At 38.7% G+C, this 21,308-nt stretch overlaps 1 protein-coding gene across 1 annotated transcript in view; it reads right to left on the reverse strand.

Annotated features, from left to right (window-relative positions):
* Positions 1–255: 255 nt before the first annotated feature.
* The window catches only part of SLC35D2 (solute carrier family 35 member D2), a 53,979-nt gene continuing 32,926 nt past the window's right edge, over positions 256–21,308 (reverse strand). Inside the window, exons 7-12 of the mRNA XM_007448293.1 lie at positions 17,434–17,536; positions 16,047–16,139; positions 10,418–10,485; positions 2,600–2,678; positions 1,630–1,712; positions 256–894 (exon numbers count right to left, since the gene is read on the reverse strand). Of these exons, the coding sequence (XP_007448355.1) occupies positions 792–894; positions 1,630–1,712; positions 2,600–2,678; positions 10,418–10,485; positions 16,047–16,139; positions 17,434–17,536 (529 nt within the window). The 3' untranslated portion in view covers positions 256–791. The remainder of the gene's footprint in view (positions 895–1,629; positions 1,713–2,599; positions 2,679–10,417; positions 10,486–16,046; positions 16,140–17,433; positions 17,537–21,308) is intronic.

Here is a 21,308-nt window from a genome sequence, read left to right on the forward strand (position 1 = left end):
AGCCCAGGAAAAAAATGTACCTTGGTTAAAGTCCATATGATCTGAATTTCAAAGCCCCTGAACAAACCTGGAAGGAGGAGAGAAATATGACCAACTTAAATGTTGACAGGGCACACTGAGTACTGTTTTTTCCATTGAGTTATTTTGTAATTTTTCCCAACATGAGCCTTAAAAGGAATATTACCCTTCAAGGCAGACTGAATAAATGACCTACTGTTTTTCTGCCTGTCTACAATAATATCACAGTATGAGGTATGCATATAAATTATTTTTTATTTTACTTTGATGATTGGGAAAAGATACCAACATATAAGATCAAATCAAAGCTAGCAAATAACTCTACTGGCAGTTAAGTGGCTGATTTTATTAAAATAAAGACATGTCTGTTTAAACCAAAAAAAATGTTGCCGCTGGCACTCTGCTTTGGCTGGGACCTTTGAAATTAAGGCCAAGGTGCTGATAAGCACCCTCACAGCATCGGCCTCCTTTGAAGCACTCGCAGTACCTGGAACAGCACACAGATGTGTGGTCCACGCAAGTGCCTTGGAAACAATCCCTTTCACCAGTGGTTTATTTTGAGAAGATTCACTTTCAGCTGGTAAGGCTCTGCCCGGATACATTTCTCAGGGCTGATGACGGCTCCTCATGCAGCACATGATGTAGATTCTCTCTGCATTTTGCAGACATTCCTGTTGTGCCTTAACCAGGGGTGAGTGCCACAACCAAAACAGCTGGGAATATTCCCTCATTCCCCCCAGTCTGCAAGCCAGTCTGCAATTCTGCCCCAGGTTCTAGCCCTTCAAATCTTGAGGGATGTTTTCTTCGTCCACAGGTTGTTTAGGTTTTAACTGGCTGTTTAAAGTTAAAAAGGAATATCTCAAGCCCCCTGCCATGCTGAAAGGAGAATAAAAAAGAGTGAAAATAAATTCCATAGATGGTACAACCAACAGTTACTGACATCTTTACAAATACAGTCAACTTAATTTTTTTGATAACTTGGCTGTTTGTTTCTTTTTCTTTATTTTATTGAAGTATAGGTGATTTACAATGCAGACAGCTTAATTTGAAGGGAATTATTGAGCCCCCTGTTTTACTTCCTCAAATTTGTGTATTAATCGATGAGAATTAACCCTCTTATTTACAAATCTGTGGGGGCAGAAAAAGAGCAGATCAAGTCTAACAGAGAAACTTGGAGAAAAAAATAAGCACTTGGTTATTACTTGAATAAACTATACAGTATTATCCTAAAATAGTGTCCCACCTCTGAGACCCCAAAATGCCTTTCAAAAGTTTCTTAGTCACTCCTCCCAATATCCTTAGCACATGGCACTTCAATGGAGCACAGATTTAGTGAGGCCCATTCACAAAAGGAAGACACACAACTTAAGGGCTTTTCTGAGAGGAGGAAACAGAAAATTAGATCTCAACCCTTTGAATTTTCATTACATGTCCCCATGGTCCACATGAAAGAGTATGTCATAAAAAGAGATGAACTGAACGATTTAAGTAAATTTTATCCTAGAAATTGTAAAGTCAAAACACCTCCTGCTCTTTCACTTATAACATATTAATCAGGCTTTTAAAAATACATATTTTACTAAAATGAGTTCATTTAAAAATCCCACTTACCAAATATTTAACCCTACAAAGTTTAATACAGAGAAAATGTAGTCTCCGCCTACTAACATTCCAATGTAGGCAACAGATACATTCTGCAGAAAAAGAGAGGATTAATGATTTTAAAAGTAAAGACTTTAGGGGGAAAACATATATATAGTGAAACCTGAAACTAAATATTTTAGTTACTTTTCAAAGAGACTCACATATAGCAGGGGTTCATGGAATATTGAATAAGTGGATAAAAACCATTACATATGGCTTTATAAAGAAAATGAAATAAACTACAGCACCATAGTCACAGAAACTGCATTATCCATACCCTCTTCCAGTTAATACACAGGAAAAAGATGTAAGAGTTGGGTTGTAATCAACTTTCCAGATTTCATCTCTTTACCATCATTGGGTAGTGAATCGTAATCATATTAGTCCTCAACTTGAACAAACTTAAGACATCTGATAAATTACAAGCAGTACTCTGTCCAGTGTATTCTCAGAGGCCCTTGGGCAGCCAACAGAGAAGTCCACTGTTGAAGCAGTCGCTCACGGTAGGAGTTTACGTGAACAGAAACACAAAGCAACTGCAGAACAGAATTTAGAACGCTTCCATCCTCCTATTCGTTAGTGTGTGTTCAAATGCATGTACACACACGCAGCATACACACTAGTCCCAGAGTTAATCACCTTATAATTGAGCATAGATATCACAAGGAATTTTTTTCAGCTATTTCACTTGGTTTTCCCAGACCATCCCTTCCCACCATTCCCAATTTAAGTCATAATTTGTCTCTTCCTTTTAAATGAGCAAGTCTTCCCTCCGTTTTGTGGATTAGGAGATTAGAAGACGTAAGGAGAGATCACCCAGGCACAGCTGAAAATACCACAAGCCTCCATTCTTACTACAGCACGGATAATAACAACAATAAAATCAAACAGTCAATTCCCCAATTTGATTGTGCATTTCAAGGCTTCAACCACTTACCTTGATGGCTCCAACCACCGCCGTCGTCAGGGCCAAATTGTAATAGCTGCACAAAAGTGTGGAGTACATCAACAGAAACCTGGGGCAAGGAAGAAAACACTTGAGTGTGCCTTACTGGTCTGGGTAATAAACAGATTAAGAAGAGCCAGTAAGTGACTCACACAGGCATTTTAAACAAATAAAAAAGAAAAACACACCATAAAGATTTAAAAATACCTACATCTTAAAACATCTCAATAATTCGATATTTTCAGGAAAATGGTCCAGTCGTGCATTAGCCAAACTTTCTACCTTAGGTGTCCTTTTCATTTTCTCTGTGCATTTTCCATCAGTGTTTCCACAAAAAGGGGATAAGGACAATGAGATTTTTTAAATGATCTGAAATCTTTCGTTTAACAGATGTTACAACAGTGGGTTTCAATCCTCTCTGTGCATCGGAATCACCTGGTGCACTTTTAACACCATGATGCCCAGCAGAGGGTATCCAACTGGTTTGAGGTGGGGACCCAGCCATATGCCATATCAAAGCTCTATGGATGATTCTAATGTGCAGCCAGTTCTGAGAACCACTGGTGTTAGCAGGGAAAACCAGCTGAATGATTGCTAGCTTTGGACAAAGAAGATTTAAATAATGGATTCCACATGCCAATGGTACTCCTGTACCTTATTACTAAAGTTAATTTGACAGGCATTCAACACTGACCAGTATATTGACACTTGTCAACAAAATGACTACAGAATCATGACCAAACACCAGATAAGAAAATATACATATACACAGGAATGTAGAATTCAATCAGAGATAAAGAAATATATTCAATTCACTCACGTAGTAATGAAAATTAGCTGTAACCTAGGTGGGGTACAAAATTTCATCCACTGGAATCAGGTGATTAAATGTTGAAAGAGGTTACAATAAAAACTGGTTGAGAATGAAACTGGAAAGGTACTGAGAGAGCCTAAGATGTATTGGATTTTAAAGCTAAACACCAGTTAGAAGGCATGAGCTTGGGAATTGTACTCTAAGAAAGGGCTCAGCCCCTAAGCATTAGGGAGACTCCCCCTGGGGCAATTTAGCACCCAGTCGCAGGTCCAGGACCAAACTTCTGATTGTTAATAACAGAATCTAGATCACAAACACAGTAACCGTTTTTGTCCTGAGTATGTTCATTACCAGGGATGATAGAGAAAAAATATTAGAGATAACATACATCAAGCTGAGGAATAAACTCAATTACAAACAAATTCTGTAATCTTCAAAATAATGTATGTCTTTGTTATTAAGGTAATTACAATAATTTGGCAAGTTAGAGAATCCAACATCTTGGTCTTTGTGGCTTGTATTTAAAATGTGCAATTGATATTAAATTTGCAATTTTCACTTGAATAAGAAAATCTAAGTCTGTACACAGTATTCAAATGTTTAAAAGAAGCTGATTTACCACATTGCCAAGTTTGGTTTATTAGATTTCAAAGAGTTGCTAGGCTTGTAAAGCAACCTGGCCCATCAGCTTCTCTAGGGCCTTATTAAGGCTTGGAATTGCTGGAAAAATCAGGTAAATTACATTTGTAAATCACATTTTAAATGTTTAATTTTTTTAAATTCACTAAGTTGTAAACGAGACTGATTTACAGTAAATTATTTAGGAGATTTCAATCAGTTAAACTTGGGTTAACAAACCATTAATCAAATAATGAAAGTAAATATTCTTATGTTAGTATAAAAATGACTAGCTTTATAAATAGGGCAAGAATATTTATTAAATTGGCTTAAGAAAATCTAAGTTTTAAAAAATTTTTTTACAATTTTAATAAATTCAACATTAATTTAGAGTCCCAGGGAACTATAAATAATCCAACTTATGCATAAAATGAAAAGATTAAAAAACTCAACCTGGTGTTACTTGGTGCCTGCTCTGCTGGGCCTGGGTAGTAAGAGTATATAACCCACAGCATCTGCCCTGAAGGAGCTAAGAGTCTAATAAAATAACAGAGATCACAACTCCCAGGAGGGGCCCAACCCAATTTCCAGGACACAGAAAAGCTTCCTGCAGGCTTCCTAAACTGGAGTGCAGCCTTAAACCCAGGACAGTCACGAATGTCCTTTATGTCCTATTTGTGCTTAAAATTTCCTACTCCAGGGTTTCCAATCATGCAATGTTTTCTTCATTCCACATTTTAGTGAAACCACCTTGGCCAATATCCATCTAGCATGAGTGTGGGCCACTAGGACACTCACCCACCAGCTGGGCTGAGCGAAGGGAGGAGTCCCTGTCTCCAGCCTCCTGGGGGAGTCTGAATTAGCGGCAATCCTCCTAAGTGACAGATGGCATCTGATACAGGAACAGCCACTTTCTGCAGACAGAAAGGCTGCACTTCTTAGTATACCACCTGGGTGTCCCCAGAGAGGGTAACTATAAAATGACGAGGATCAAAGGAGTGTATTAAAACTTTTTCTAAGAAATATGATTTATTTCTATATGCAAATATGTACCTACACAGTCCTTTGGCTAAGACCAAGGTTCTGAATTAAAAGACCCTCCATTAACTCACTGCAAAGGAAACCACTTTTAACACCAAAAATGTCAACCTCCACATGACAGTTTTGATTTTAGCATCTGTGAATTAATAAAATGTAAAGATATTTAAAAGCACTGCTGAATTCTCAGTACATTTCTGCCATTACGTACTTATAAAATCGTACTTATTATCTGTGTACATTTGAAAAATAATGGCACATACAAAAGATACACATTTATTCAGACAACAGATACCAGCTGGTGTTTTGGCTTATAGGGCCCCAAGGGATGGAGATGCCCATGTGAAAACCCCTGAACCAGAACCCTTGCTCAAAGGTTTCTTCCTGTTTCTGAAAAATAACACAAAAAATAACTGATTAACCCAAAGTTGGACAGCACACTCGTGGGAGTCAAAAGCAGAACTCAAATGGCCTTGTTTACAACTTGTTGCTGGTTACCATTCCATGTACAAGCATACATAGAAGTCCAAAACAAATGTTCAAATAATAAAATGTTACTTTTACACTCCTTCCACCAACCACAATTGTACCCAAGCACATTATTCTCTTATTTCAGATTTCAAAGAATTTCAAGTAATCTCATCTTGCCCATCTCTGGTAAGAACTCGCTCCTACCCCAGACCTCACTGGTGTGCCAGGGAAGCCAAAGTCATGGGATTAATATGATCTATTTTCCTGGAGCATCGATTTTACGCTACAATTTGCTTTGTTGGGAAATGATGGAAATATCTACACTCTTTGAAGGTTCTGTCACTCCTGTGCCCAAGCAATCAGCAGAATCCTATTTTGTCTTGGACCCTACATCTTGGCAGGATCAGTGAAAGTTCAAAGAATAGAACATTTTTTATGCTGTGAGTAGGGAAAATTGATACATTTGTGTTTCTATTAAGGAATATATTACTGCTTCAGTGAGATCAAAGAGGCTGCTACTAGGGCAGAAACAGATTAGGATAATTGCCTCCAGGGCTTAGGGGCTGGTGCCAGATGCTGGTGTGAATGAACCAGAACCTGTCACTTCTCGGCAAGATTAAAAAGAACAGCAGAGCTAGCTTTTTAAAATCTAGTTTGTCAACTTAAATTTCAGTCTTATTTTACCTCTACCTGCATTAAATTATCGTGGCTCCCACAATCCAGTTTACCTGCCTGATGCAATTTCACTTCATCATATGCTTTATTTACAAACTCTTGATTACAAATAGCATTTCTTAAAGCTGAATCATTCACCATGACTCAGAAGAAAAGTCTGCTCTTTTCACCATTCCACTGGCTTCTTAACATACAGTTCTAAAGTGTTATAATTTTTAAATTATATTTTCAACTCCGGATACAGGGTTGGTGGTCAGAGAAAGCAAGTTTGAAATGCAAACTTGAAAGCAGTGAAAATAAGAAAGAAGCTGAGAGAGAGTTCTCTGAAGTCAAGGGTTGGAACGCACACATGTGAGTCCTGAGGCTCCTTGAGCATGAACCGAAGAGAAGGGACAGCCAGTTCCAGTTGTTCTGAAAAGCAAGGATATGCTCAGAAGCTTACAATGGTTTCTATTACTGCGAAGAAGCAAGTGACCTAATCATAGTGTCCTCTGAGTGAGAAACTGTAAGAAAGCAGGATTCTGAAAAATGCACCATGCCAAAATGGAAGTTTCCTTCTAGAGCAGTTTCAGAATTAAAACATGGTGGTTGAAGATGAAGTAGACATAACAGAAGAAAAACTACTGAAGTCATGGGTTATAGGCAGAACCAAATCTGTCTGGGGTGAAAAAGGACAGCCAAACTGAACAGGCTGGACTCAAGAAATAGAAATATTAACAACAATAGTTAACACTTACTGAACATTTTCTATATGTCTACACTAAGTGCTCTTTACTCATTCAATCCACATAACCCTATAAATTAGCTACGTTACCTCATTGTTCCCATTTTAAAGATAAGGAAATTGAGGCTCAGAGAGGGTAAATAACTTGTCCAAGGACCCAGAGCTAAAAAGTGGCAAAGCCAGGATTCAAATCTAGGCCATCTGATTCCAGAGTACAGGCACCTGTTAGAATGATGCCATGATTTTAGTGTCCTCAAAAGACCCACTTAAAAAACTGAGACCTACCTAGTTTTTACCCTTAAAGTTGTAGAATCTGAAATATTAATGTTTTCATCATTTACTGATTTATTTTTAATTACCATGCCTTTATGACATTTTTACACGCAAAATGACTACTGATAAAATACTGATTACGAACTTTTATCAAGAGAGTATTTGTTTTCTAGGAAGCACATTATTAATTGGAAAAAAAGGCATGTAGTTGTAGATAAATAGGGTCAAGATTCTGACAAAGAAGCCCCAGAAGTGCCAGCTCAGGCACTTCCCACCCCACCACTCACTGCAGACAGCTGACGTCAAAGGGTTTACTTCTTGGGACTTCCCTGGTGGCACAGTAGTTAAGAATCCGCCTGCCAATACAGGGGGCACAGGTTCGAGCCCCGGTCCAGGAAGATCCCACATGCCGTGGAGCAACTAAGCCCATGCGCCACAACTACTGAGCCTGAGTGCCACAACTACTGAGGCCTGCGTGCTCTAGGGCCCGCGTGCTGCAACTACTGAAACCCACGTGCCTAGAGCCCGTGCTCTGCAACAAGAGAAGCTACCACAATGAGAAGCCCACGCACCACAATGAAGAGTAGCTCCCACTCACCACAACCAGAGAAAGCCCGCGCATAGCAAAGAAGACCCAACGCAGCCAAAAAGAAAATTTTTAAAAATTAAAAAAACAGGGCTTCCCTGGTGGCACAGTGGTTGATAGTCCACCTGCCGATGCAGGGGACACGGATTCATGCCCCGGTCTGGGAAGATCCCACATGCCGTGGAGCGGCTGGGCCCGTGAGCCATGGCCGCTGAGCCTGCGCGTCCAGAGCCCGTGCTCCACAACGGGAGAGGCCACAGCAGTGAGAGGCCCACGTACTGCAAAAAAAAAAAAAAAAAATTAAAAAAACAAAATGATTTACTTCTTGATTTCCTTCATGGAATGGCTAAATAGTAAAGTGCAAGTGAAAAAAAAAGACAAAACAAAACAAAAATATTATCTCATCAAGTTTATAATGACATGAGATACAACTAAAACTTGGCTCTGCTGTTCACAGGTGAACATGGGCTTAGGCAAGGAAACGTGCTGGTCTGAGTTTGTGTGATATGGGTTGACTTTTTTTAAATTGTAATGGGGGGAAAAGGATGATTTCACAAAGGGTAACTCACAAACACAGCTTAGTAGATTTTTTTCAAAGTCATATGTTCTCAGTCAACAACTGGGAAAACTACAAATATCTTACTACACTTAGGCATCCAACAATGGCTGCCTAAGTACTGAGAGCACTTAGTACTCACCCACTGCCAAACAACCAATGCCTGAAAGAACACATTATTTGAGAGACTGTTGGTCTTCAAAGAGGCACAAGAGATTGCCTAATATCCCCCCTTGGGAAAAGGGAGAAACTGGGTACAGAGTGATAAGGGGATTTGAGCCAGGCAGGCATCAGAGCAGCAGACAATAGGTACAGGATCAGGGTGCTTCAGGGCCAGAGGCCACTGCAAAACAGCACTGTCTGTAAACTGAGCCCTGGGCCAAACCCCAAGTGAGAAGGCACACTAGCCCACTGAGGCCAGACCCTCAAAAAGGCCAGAGTGGTCCAGGTCAGGGGCACACCTGGCTACCAAGTAGACTAAAAACAATTTGTCCCTGCAGGAAAGTTTCTCAAATTCCTATTTTCAGTCCACAGGACTGATTAAGATTAAATAATATGCTCACAAATCACAGGTCACCAAATACACAAGAAAGCAAACCATAATGATACTCACAAACTACATATTTAGCCAACCAACTACATATTTAGATTCTCAAGAACTGCAGATACTGGAATCATCAGATGCAGAATACAGAATAGCTATGTGTGTAATATTTAAAGAAATAAAAGGTACGGTCTCAAAGATGACCAACAAAAGAATGTTAAGAATGAACAGATAAGTTTGAAAACAAACTGTGGAACTTTTACAAATAAAGTAAAAATTGTTAAAATCAAAAACTCCAGCAGGGAGGGGCAAGATAGGGGTAGGGGATTAAGAGGTACAAAGTACTATGTATAAAATAAGTAAGGTACAAGGATATACAGTACAACACAGGGAATATAGCCAATATTTTATAATAACTCTAAATGGAATATAACCTTTAAAAACTGTGAATCACTATGTGGTATACCTGAAACACATAATACTGTACATTAGCTATACCTCAATAAAAAATAAATTAAAAAAAACCCTCCAAAAAACAGGTTAAACATTAAATCAGACACAGCTAAAGAGAGAACTGTTGAACTTGAGGATATACATAAATATTTTTATTGATGTGATTACGTTACTGCAACTAAGATCAAGTTTAAGAATTGAAGAGTGTTGATCAAAGACTCATGAATTGTCTTAGTTCATTTACACACAATGAAAATTACAGTACTAGTAATGTAAAACAATAAGGGGGAATTCATCTTTCTTCACAGGAAAAATCTTTTGACAAATAATTCCAAGACAGTCATTCAAAGACCCTTTCTTATGGGATAAGACACAGGTGCTTGTGTATACATGGAGCCCAGTCCAGGAAGGATACTCCAAAGACTTCAAACAGCAGTTGCTTCTGGAGAGGAAAACTGCAGTGTCACAAGGCAGGGAAGAAGGGAAGGTGGCTTATGTTCCCTATGCATCCTTTTTCAGCTTTTGGATTATTTACTAGTTATATGTATTATCTATTCATGAAAAGGACTTTACAAGTTTGGGGAACATATAAAAAGACAAACTACATGGCCACTCAACAGGAAGCTATACCTAAGGAAAATTTTAAGAACAAAAGCCTAAAATTATTGGGCAATAGAATGGCCTGGGCATCTCTCCTCAGAAAACACCCTGAATATAACAGGTACAACACTACAGAAAATGGTTATTTCTAAATATTTATGTGAGGTGAGAACCTTGGGAAACTTGGGACATTGTGACAAAGACAAAAAACACATTTGAATTTGATAGGGCAGCTGATTTTATTTCAAACTAACTTTCAGAAATCAATATGCAACATCATATTTTGGAGGTCACATTTAGCACAGGTCCCAATCCACTCCTCTGAGGCAGTGCTACTTTACGGTAGAAGTTGGAGAAGCAAAAAGGGATTTTGACAGAGTAAACGGAATGTATATTTTGATTTGACTTGTTAAGAGATAGCACAGACCAAAGCTTCTTATTATCTATGGCTTCTTACCCCAAAAAACAGGAAAGAAGAAACTGTATGATAAATAGAACATTCTTCCATTGGTTGAATTCAGTAGCCTATTATCAAAAAGAAAGAAAACTAATGGTTAGATTAATAATACTGGTTTTACCAGTGTGTACACTCTAGTACAAACTCCCGTTTCACAAACAGAAAATACAGTTTCAAAAATCCTGGGTAATACTAGCTGTGTGACATTGGGCTAATTATTTTTCCTCCCTGAACCTCAGGCTCATTTTACAAATGGGGATTATTTTTTTAAGAACTTCCTCAAAAGGTCAATGTGAGGATTTAATGAAATCGTTTAGAAACTTACAGGTGGCAAGAACAAAATGACAGCTATTATCACTGTGGCTATCATTAAATCTTTACTAATTTGTAGTCATAAAATCAGCGTTGTGTTTTTAATAAATAATATTAAAAGAAAGTTTATTATAAATTTAATAATGTTGGCAAGACTAAGAAAACTTAAAGTTCATAAACTGTTTTCAAGAATTTGCACAAGAGGGAGAAAAAAGGGAATTCCCTGGCGGTCCAGTGGTTAGGACACAGAGCTTTCACTGCCAGGGCCCAGTTCCATCCCTGGTTGGGGAACTAAGAGCAGCCAAAAAAAAAAAAAAAAAAAGAATTTGCAAATGCTTAGGAAGTATCATGAACAAATAAACTATTGTTTGCTATTTACAAAGCAATCAAGTAATTGGGGTGGAGGAGCTGGTAGACAGAGAAGTTTAAGACAGCTTCTGCTCTTAGGTGAGAAAATAAAATTAACCCTTTTGAAAAGGTAACAATAAAAAGGAGTATTTTATTCATGATTTGTCCCTTGCCTGCGACCAAAAATGACTTTATGGTGACTCAAGACTATATGTAAGTACATGCTAAATAACATGATTAAATATAAGTTCTATTCACTTTCTATTAAGCAATACTTTGTTAGCCAAGTTTTAGTAACTTTGTAGATTTAAAACTATTTAAATCTTTCTTAAGTTTATAGTTCAAATTTTTAAACCAATTAAAATGGAATTCTCTTCTCTGATTAGTACAACCTTGTTACACTTTACTGTCACTGTTTCATTAGTAACATTTTGACCAACTCTTATGAAAAAATACACATTAAATGTTGATAACTGCCAAACCTGGTTGATGGGTACATAGGATTTGTTATACTATTCTCTTTCCTTCTGAACAGGTTTGAAAGTTTTCATAATAAAACTTTTCTTTTTAACACTTATTTGTGAAATAAAAAATATAATAAATATAAATCTGTCTTACTGGCAAGCCCCAAGCTGATCAAAGGGTCATAAAACATCCAGGACAGTTTATACCAAGACAGTCAAAGATCAAAACCAAACAGAAACTTATGGAAAGCATTCTGTGTCTGAAAAATTAAATAAGATTGTGAATAAGAGAAAAGCATATGCCCCAAACTTCAAACCAAAGGTAGGAAAACACTTATTTACTCAAAGAACTGGGAGTATTTATGAAAACAGTATACAAAAACTATATATTCTTGGTAACCACATAAACCATTGAGAGCTATGTAGTAATTTTCATAAAAGTACTTGGATTCATTGCCAACCTAAATTTTGATAGATTTTAATTTTATTTTGTTTCTTTAATAATGATGAGGCTGTGCTGGTGGCATTTTAAAAAGTCATGTGGCATGACATTTATTTGAAAACATAGAAAATAAAGATGAGTAACAATATTAAGTACTTCCTCCTTTAGACTCACTATTGCTATGAAAATATGTTGGAGTGTGAATCTTTTTCATTTTTCATTAATGTGTTCTTTAATCAGAAAAGAAGTCCTATTATTTATCCCTGTTCATCAACTGCAACACACTAAATGTACCTTGAACTTATTGCAATGATTCAAATAACTAAAGAAAGTTCACCCACTATTTTCCAGGGGCCTAATTTGTTAACAAGAGGAGCTGGCATTACTGACTTTGTCAATCGCAGATAGAATCAAGGTGCTATTACCAGATCTGCTGACTGTGTTAAGTCGATGACTGTGTAAGTCCAAGGTCCAAGAGTGAACCCCCAGTACAGTGAGTCACACACACCAGTCTTAACACAATCTCTGACCCCCTACAGTCAACCAGGAAAAATGACTCATCAAAGTACTCCTTCCATGAACAAGAGAAGCTAAACTTTCACTCGAATTCCTCAATTAACTTTCAATACAATCAAACCAAACTTGGCAAATAAAATGCCATTTTATATTGCAGACTAACACACCTAATTATGTAAGTTCACTACTTTTTTGTATTTGATTCACAGTCTAAAATGGATTCAGCCATGGTTAAAAGTGACCAACTGGAAGAAATTCATGGTGATTCAATGAACACAGAGCAAAACAACATTAGTAGTGAAAAATCTTACTATTTTTTCCTACAGAGTTTTTTAAATTACTGATTACAGTGTTATCTCTTTTGGCATCTCTTATCATATAATAATTTTAAATTAGAGCCAAAATTTTAACTTTATGACTTTCATATCTTTGTCATCTTATAGAAGGCCTTCTCTTACAGTCTCTTACAGAAAAAAAAAAATTTTTTCTGATTATAATTTTTCTTACAAACTTTTACATTAAATCCATATATTTAGCTCTGATCCATCTGGAATTTCAGTGAATAGTTATCATTGCTGGGGCTCTAAGGTAACTATAGTAACTTCTGTTTGAAATCTTAAGAGACTGATCAAATGGAAGAGGCCAGATGGGTAAATACTGAGATATTCCAGCATCGAAAGCCAGAATAGGAGCATAATATTCTCCTAGAACACCAGGATCGAATAAGTTAAGGTAAATGTTAGGCCTCTTATACTTTCTAAGCTATAAGTGATAGGTTATAGTTTTTACCATATGTGAAGGAAAGAAACAAACACTTTTCATATACTGATACAAATTTAAAAATTGAGGGGCTTCCCTGGTGGTGCAGTGGTTGGGAATCTGCCTGCCAGTGCAGGGGGACACAGGTTCGAGCCCTGGTCCGGGAAGATCCCACATGCCGCGGAGCAACTAAGCCCGTGCACCACAACTACTGAGCCTGTGCTCTGGAGCCTGTGAGCCACAACTACTGAAGCCTGCGTGCCACAGCTACTGAAGCCCATGAGCCAAGAGCCAGTGCTCCACAACAAGAGAAGCCACTGCAATGAGAAGCCTGCACACTGCAAGGAAGAACAGCCCTCACTCACCGCAACTCGAGAAAGCCTGTGCGCAGCAACAAAGGCCCAACGCGGCCAAAAATAAATAAATAAATAATTTTTTAAAAAATTGAGATTACAGCAGATGATGTGTTTCTAGAGCCAGACAGCCTCCTGGATCTATCACTTACTGTCCTTGGAAAGTTTTTTAAACACTGTGCCCTAGATTCCTTGTCTATAAAATGGGGATAATAATAGTACCTTCTCCTCAAGCTAATGTGGGAATGCAACGAGACAGGTCATGTAGAATGCTTCAAACAATGTCTGATAGAATAATTCCTCAATAATCATTAGCTATTTTTACTATTACTTGAGAAAGTATAATAATTCTGCATGGTAATCATTACAAGCAGGTGGCAACTTCTGAAAGCACCATGTTATAAGTTTGCAAGTCAACGATTTAAATGTGGAAATACATATTCCTATTGAAATGCTGTTATAAATTGTTAACATAATACATGTAGTCTATTTTCAAAAGGTACCTAAAATTCAGTTTCTGGTCACTATGCCATTTATAACATTATTCCCATAGGGAAATGTGCTTTTAGTTTCAATCAGGTGTTCTAAGAGTTCCTAGAAGTTTCTAGATTTCTATTTCTAGAAATAAATATATATCTGAAAGGCTATAAAGTACCAGAATCTCAGAACAGATAAACTCCAGAGACTCAAAAGAAAAACTCATTTTTATGATAATGAAAAGAGACAAGCCGGTAGGACATTGAGGGCTCATAATTTCACCTTGTTTATGTAATGCTGCTGACACTAAATTGGTTTAATTGATGGTAGCTGAAAAATAAATAATGTGCTTTTAGATATTCTGCCCTGTTCACCATTGCTAAAGGTATATGGGGTGCTTGCTTTAACTTCCAATATTCTGAACTAACAGTGAGGCCCAGGTTCACACACTGAGACCACTTTAATCAAAACTGTGGTTCCGGGCTTCCCTGGTGGCGCAGTGCTTGAGGGTCCGCCTGCCGATGCAGGGGACGCGGGTTCGTGCCCCGTTTCGGGAGGATCCCACATGCCGCGGAGCGGCTGGGCCCGTGAGCCATGGCCACTGAGCCTGCGCGTCCGGAGCCTGTGCTCCGCAAATGGGAGAGGCCACAACAGTGAGAGGCCCGCATAACGCAAGGAAAAAAAAAAAAAAAAACAAAAACTGGGGTTTCTTGGTAGTTTTCAATATAAACATATGGAAATGGATGTTTACCCCTGGGGACATTGCTAAGCTGGTCAACCTTTCTCTTGTTCTGAGAAAGGAACTGTACAAGGGAGAAAGTATAGTTCTGAGAAAGAACAATGAGCCCTGACATTCACCCCAGGAGTCCCCGGAATCTGAAACCTTCTAAAGTCATTCAAACCCCTAAAAGGTGACAAATGGGATTGACGCTAAACCTGTGTGCACCACACAACCATGCTGACTGATAAATACAGAAATGCCGTCAACGTCTGCCGCTGGGGTGGGGGCGAAGGTGGGGGACTGTGAACCCCACCCCCGGCCCAGCAACAACAACAGGGTTAATGAAGGTTAATGCCCAGCCCATGGTGTGGAGGGGGACGTCTGTGGGAGAGGCCAGAGGCCACACTAGACCAGGATTTTGCCCAGCACACCTCGTTTCTCACATGAACTTAAAGTGGTTTGTCTGGCAACTTTCTGAGCCCGCACATTTCAAGGCAGCCATGCGGATGTTATGGGGTGAACATTCACTCTTCCTAAGAGATACCCACCCTCCAACTGGGCCTCCCATCCTTCTACTAATTTATCATTTTATTTGTCTCTGACAGGTGTACAGCAGATAAGGTGAACAGGGCAAATACCAAAAGAACAAAACCTTCTCAAAATTCAAATGTAGATCCTGGAATATTTAGAGGCAAATGCCATGATGTCTGGGATTTACTTTAAAATATTCCGGGGGGAAAAAAGTGAGAGCAGATGAGGATAGATGAAATAAGAATGGTGAAATGCCAAAAAGTGTTGAAGCTGTGTGATAGGTACAAGAGAGTTCATTAAATTATTCTCTCTATTTTGTGTGTATTTTTCCAAATGTCCATAACAAGGGTAATAAATAAGTAAATCCATTTTTTAAACTATCAAAGTCCCCTTCAAAGTTAACTAGCTTTCTCAGGATCCCCATGCCAACAAAGCGGAAAGTGAGACTCAAACTCACATTTTTGTTGTTGTTTTGCAAAAGGCTTCAAGACCAGAGTTTTTTTGACTACTTCCTGCTACTCCCCACAGTTCTAAAGATAAATGCCAAAAAGAGGAAAGTGCCAAAGGTATTACTGGGGGTACCAAACATCTTGCTTTCGGAAATCCTGGTTACCTTTATACACTTTTTACTTCAGTAAGTACCACAGGTTAAATATTAAAATTTTAAACACTGCTAAGTAAGAATGAATGACTGTCATCAGCTCACCTGTCGAAGGTCTCCAGTAGAGACACTAATGATAAGAGTTGGGATAATCATGAAGCAGGCATTGTAGAAAAGCACTCCATATTTCCCTAACTCCTGCAAAAACCAAGAAAACTCCACTCAGTTTTAGAAATATGAAGCATCAGACTTCCTGGAGCCATTTATTTTATTTTATTTTCCCCTGAAGCTAATTATACAACCATGTACTTATGCAGAGTTAGAACATGCATTCTGACCAGCTCTGTATTGGAATATTTTCAGCAAATTTCTGATGTAAAATGCTTCATTTCAAGTGTACTGTGATTTCCAAAAAAATATTTGTTTTATCCAAACAATGACAGATAAAATGGATGGAGATGGATGGACTCCGAGGTTCCATCCATCTCTAACATTCTAATTGTTCTTTTTTTAAAAGCATGCTATTCAAAATGGGAAATCTGGAACAAAGTAAACAGCATTAACAATATTAATATAAACGGAACTCCTTAAAAACATCTGCTCTTTCTATTCAGGAACAGCAGGGTTAAAACACCATGTATCTTGTTTTCCAATCTTGCATAAATTTAATTTTCGTTAGAGGCTACATCCACCACTTTCCATACAGGGTGACATACTGTGATTCTCAAAAGACAGCAAAACCAGTTTTGTAAAACTGCCACCATTAAAAAACAAATGGTAGTGCAGAAAAATACAGCGCAGATAAAAAACAGCTCATAGGAATAAGCCTGTCCATCAGAGAGAACACCCTCACTTAACACAAAGAACTTGGAACAAAGAAACATATGCCTGGGCCCTCCTCCAGAGCTTCCTGCACAGCTGGGGTGGGGGTGAGGGCTGGGAGCTCTGACCTGAGGGCAGCCACAATGAAGGAAAGCTCATCTGCCCACCCGCCCCTCGTGACAGGACCTTATAAATTATCCGTTCCAATCATCTCATTCCACAGATGAGGAAACTGAGGTTTGGAGAAGTGAAGGTTCCAGGTCACAATAACCAGTCAGCAGCAAAACTTGTATCTGTAACCCACATCTCCAGACTCTCAAACTACAGCTGCTTTCAGAATACTCCTGACTTCACATTGGTCACTGATGATGATGGTAAAAAAACTTCTAATTTTAATTTGCCTTTCAAAATAATCCCCTTTCTATATAGTATTCTGACTTTGCATCTAAAATAGTGCCCATTTTTCCCTTCCTACCTAATTTTCACCCAAACTTTGCAAGACAAGGAGTAACAAGAACCTATGCAGACAAGATAATTAAAAAGAAATTAGTAATCTGTAGATCATAACATGTAAATTAAATTACATGTCAGCTTTACAAGTTCATTTTTTCATGTAATTTCAGTGGCCAGATGACAAAGCCTAAAAGCTAAAGGAGTGAAGATCTGGTACCTTTGGGTCCATTTTCTGTTTGGTATAAACACCATTCGCTGCTGTGAAGATATCATTCAGGAATACAAAAATATAGCCTTCCAAGTTAAAAGCAAGGTCAGAACTGGGAGGGAGAACACAGAGGAGTATGATTATTCAGAAACTCACAACTTGGCCTCAGACACTCTCTGTTTTATCTTTCCTAATCAAATCCATTTGTGATGCTAGTAACTACCTTTTCTCTGGCACATTTTCCCCCTGTATGGTGATGAATGGTTAATTCTTCTGCCCTGTCCCCAGACAAAAACAAAACCAGGCCTTCAGGAGGCTTAAACTTAATCACAACCGCTTAAAACCAGAGGGACATTAACCATCTTCCTTTGACTGCAAAGCTATTCTTTTGCTAACTGATAAAGAGGAATGATTTGTTCAACCCACCTGTGGCTTTTCTTATTGTAGTAAATAGGGCCTTCCCCAGAGTACAGCCCTCTGGGGACAGCTGAGCAGTGACATGGTAAAGGGGTCAAATGAGGAACTGACACCTCCATCTGGTCCCCAAACAGTCACGTCATCCACTAGCACCCCCACTATCCTGTCCATCAAAAAGGCAAGGCAGGGATCCATTCCTTCTCTGCAACTCCTCTAAGGCCCCTTTCTTCCCATTCTTTGAAGCATCTTCTCTTCAATTTCCATTTTAAATAAATAACACTAGTATAAAAATGTTTGGGGGGAATATGGCAAAGGGAGGAGAGAGTGAACAACAGCTAAGCCCAGATGTGATGCATTCACCTGCACTTGACCTTGCAAACAGTACCACACCCATGTCCAAATTCATAAGTATATATTGTCAAGAAGATTTCCTTTACCCTCTTTGGGTCAGTGTCTGGGGGCCTGCGAATTTAACTGACAACAGACAGAATAACAGGGGAAAAAAATACAAATTGTATTTTACATGCACAGGAGTTCACAGAAAAGAAATGAAACTCAAAGAAGTGGTCAGACTCTGAGGCTTAGATACCATTTTAACAAAAAAGAGGGTTTGGGTGTTAAGGAACAAATAAATTGTGGGAAAGGGACTAGGAAATATATAGGGGAAACTAATGGAAGATAAGGGTTATTTTAATAAGGTTTGTTTATGCAGATTCATCTTGATGCTTACTCTCTGTCTCTGGTGATAAGAATTGCTTTCCTATTTCAAGTACAGGACCAAGGGAAACCCTCACAAAGGCAAATTTATGGTCTACTTTTAGGCAGAAAACGGAGGGCAGAGAACTCTTCCCACACCTGTTGATTCTCAATTGCCTTCAACTCAAAATAATGTTTATGCCAAAGTGGCATATATTGGAGTGGTATATCCTTATGCCCTTCAGTATCAAAATAAGATTATTTCTAACCAAAAAGAAGTAAATAGGCAAAAATTGCATCAAAATCTGAATGCAAATTAAACCAGATTTTGCTTGAGGCTTCCACTGGCATTATTTACCTAAAAATATATTTGTGAGACTATAAATTAATTTTAGATCATCATAATTCTCTGGCTCAATCACAATAGAAACTCTGAAAATAAGGGTTTTCCAGATCTTTCCTACCCACACTCAGCTCAGTGTTAAGAAGAGTCTGCCATTCCCTAAGATGGCAAAGAGATGAATGAGCAAAAAAGTGAGGATTCCCGAGGAATGGAAAGGAAGTGTTACTCACTTCCTCAGAGTGCCTAAGGGGAATTCTTGGAGTTTTCAGATCTCCTACTTGAGGGGGCCAGGAATTCCCAACATCATTTGTTTAGGCCAGTAGTGAAAGCACAGAAGTTTGATAAGAATTTACTTGTGTTACAAATGGGAGCATATTCACGGTCAGCCCATGTGATTGTCATTTAGGGCTGTTCGCAGACATTATATTTCAACTTTTGCTGGCCATGTGACTTGCTTTGGCAAATACAATGTAAGAAGAAGTAGACAATTCCCCACATGCCTTCTTCCCTTCTGGATGAGCAAGGAAACCCCCTTTAAGGCAGAGGTTCCATCACCCTGGGTCCCTAAGTAGCTACAATGGGCAGAGCACTCCCACAGCATTCACTGATGTTAGTATGCATCTGGAATGTGAGAATGTATCTGGTATGTTAAACAACCACGATGTAGGGGCTATTTGTTACAGCTGCCTAAACTGGCTCATCTGTTACCTGCATTTGACGAGTTAATTTGAGTGAGAGCAGAGAAGGGTGCGGTTACAGCTGGGCTGCAGCTAAGAACTGTGCTTGTTACCCACAGGGATATTTTCCATTCTGTGGGTGCTGAGGAAGGGGAAAGCCGAGAATTACTATTCCAAGCTGGCTCTCGGGTAAAAGTTAGATGTTTTGGGAAACACTATTTACCCTTTCAGCTCACTAGAGTATCACCTATGAGCTGAATTCCTACTAACTGCTCCTGGAGATGTGCTTTCATACACACAGAGTCTGAAGTGCCATGCCTCATCAAAGACTTACATTTTTATAAACCAATTTTTGTAAAAGTCTTCAACTGGCTCTAAGTTAGTGGTTTTCAAACTGAGCTCCAAGAAACCTAGAAGAGAGAGGCGGCCCAGGGGAGACCTCAGCCCTGTGGGAGGAAGGCACTTTAACAGAGCACCTCCCGTTTTTACCTACTTCATGCATATGTTTTGTTTGAACAAAAGTCTTCATGACCAAAACAGGCTCTAAGTGTGGCTGCTTAATGTCTGTACCAGCACCATATCAGGCATGAAACACAGCACTGAAACCAAACAGGCCAGCTTTAAGGGGGCTGAGCTCAGCCACAGCTAGAATTGGAGAAGAGGAAGTTACAGATAAAAATGCGAATAATAAACCCTGGTCTAGGCAAGGGACTAAACACATTTATAACAATAATAAACATCATTATTATTGCTAATATCTGTCACCAGCTGGCATGCTATATCTTTAATCAATTTCTTTTGCTTATTATCTGTTTCCACCAACCTGAATGAAAGCTCCATGAAGGCAAGGATTGTTCTCGGTCTTGTTAACTGCTGGATTCCTCAGCACATAGGATGATGCCTGGCATATAGTAAATGCTTCAACATGTTTTTGTTGAACTTGGCCACGAACTAGTGTAAATCCTGGTTTATTATTATTATTATCTCATTTAATTCTCATAGTGATGCTATTAGGTGGATGATATTCTAATCTGCACTTCATAGTCAAAATAACTGGGGCACAGAGAGGTTAAATAGCTTGTCCTTGGTTATATAGCCAGTTAAGTGAGGAGACTAGAATAGGGTTCCAGACATACTGGCTCTGTAGCCCACACCTTATTTAATTTGCAATTAATGATCCAGAACTCTTGTTTCTAAATGAGTTAATGAAACTAGTTTAACTGAAATTCCTCCAACTTTTTCTTTCTTCCTTTCATTCACATAGGTTTTCCTTTTCCTTTTCTACAGTTGTCCCTCCATATCCACGGAGGACTGGTTCCAGTACCCCACACCCCCACACCCTCCACATGCAGGTACCCAAATCTATGGATGCTCAAGTCCCTTATAAAAAATGATGTGCAGCGTCTGCATATAACCTACATACATCCTCCCATATACTTTAAATCATCTCTAGATTACTTATAACACCTAATACAATGTAAATGCTATGTAAATAGTTGCCAGTGCACAGCAAATCCAAGTTTTGCTTTGGGGAATCTTCTGGAATTTAAAAAAAATATTTTCGATCCACGGTTGGTTGAATCCACAGATGCAGAAGTCTTGGACACACAGGGCCAACTGTATCATTTATACCTTATAAATGAGGAAACTGAGGCACAGAGAGGCTAAGAAATAGCTGACAGAAGTTAAGTTTCAAACCAAGGAAGGTAACTGCACACATGCTTTAACCACTATGCTATAAAAGGAGTCCG

Source organism: Lipotes vexillifer, unplaced genomic scaffold (genome assembly GCF_000442215.2).
Source record: "Lipotes vexillifer unplaced genomic scaffold, Lipotes_vexillifer_v1.1 scaffold252, whole genome shotgun sequence".
Classification (NCBI taxonomy): Eukaryota; Metazoa; Chordata; class Mammalia; order Artiodactyla; family Lipotidae; genus Lipotes; species Lipotes vexillifer.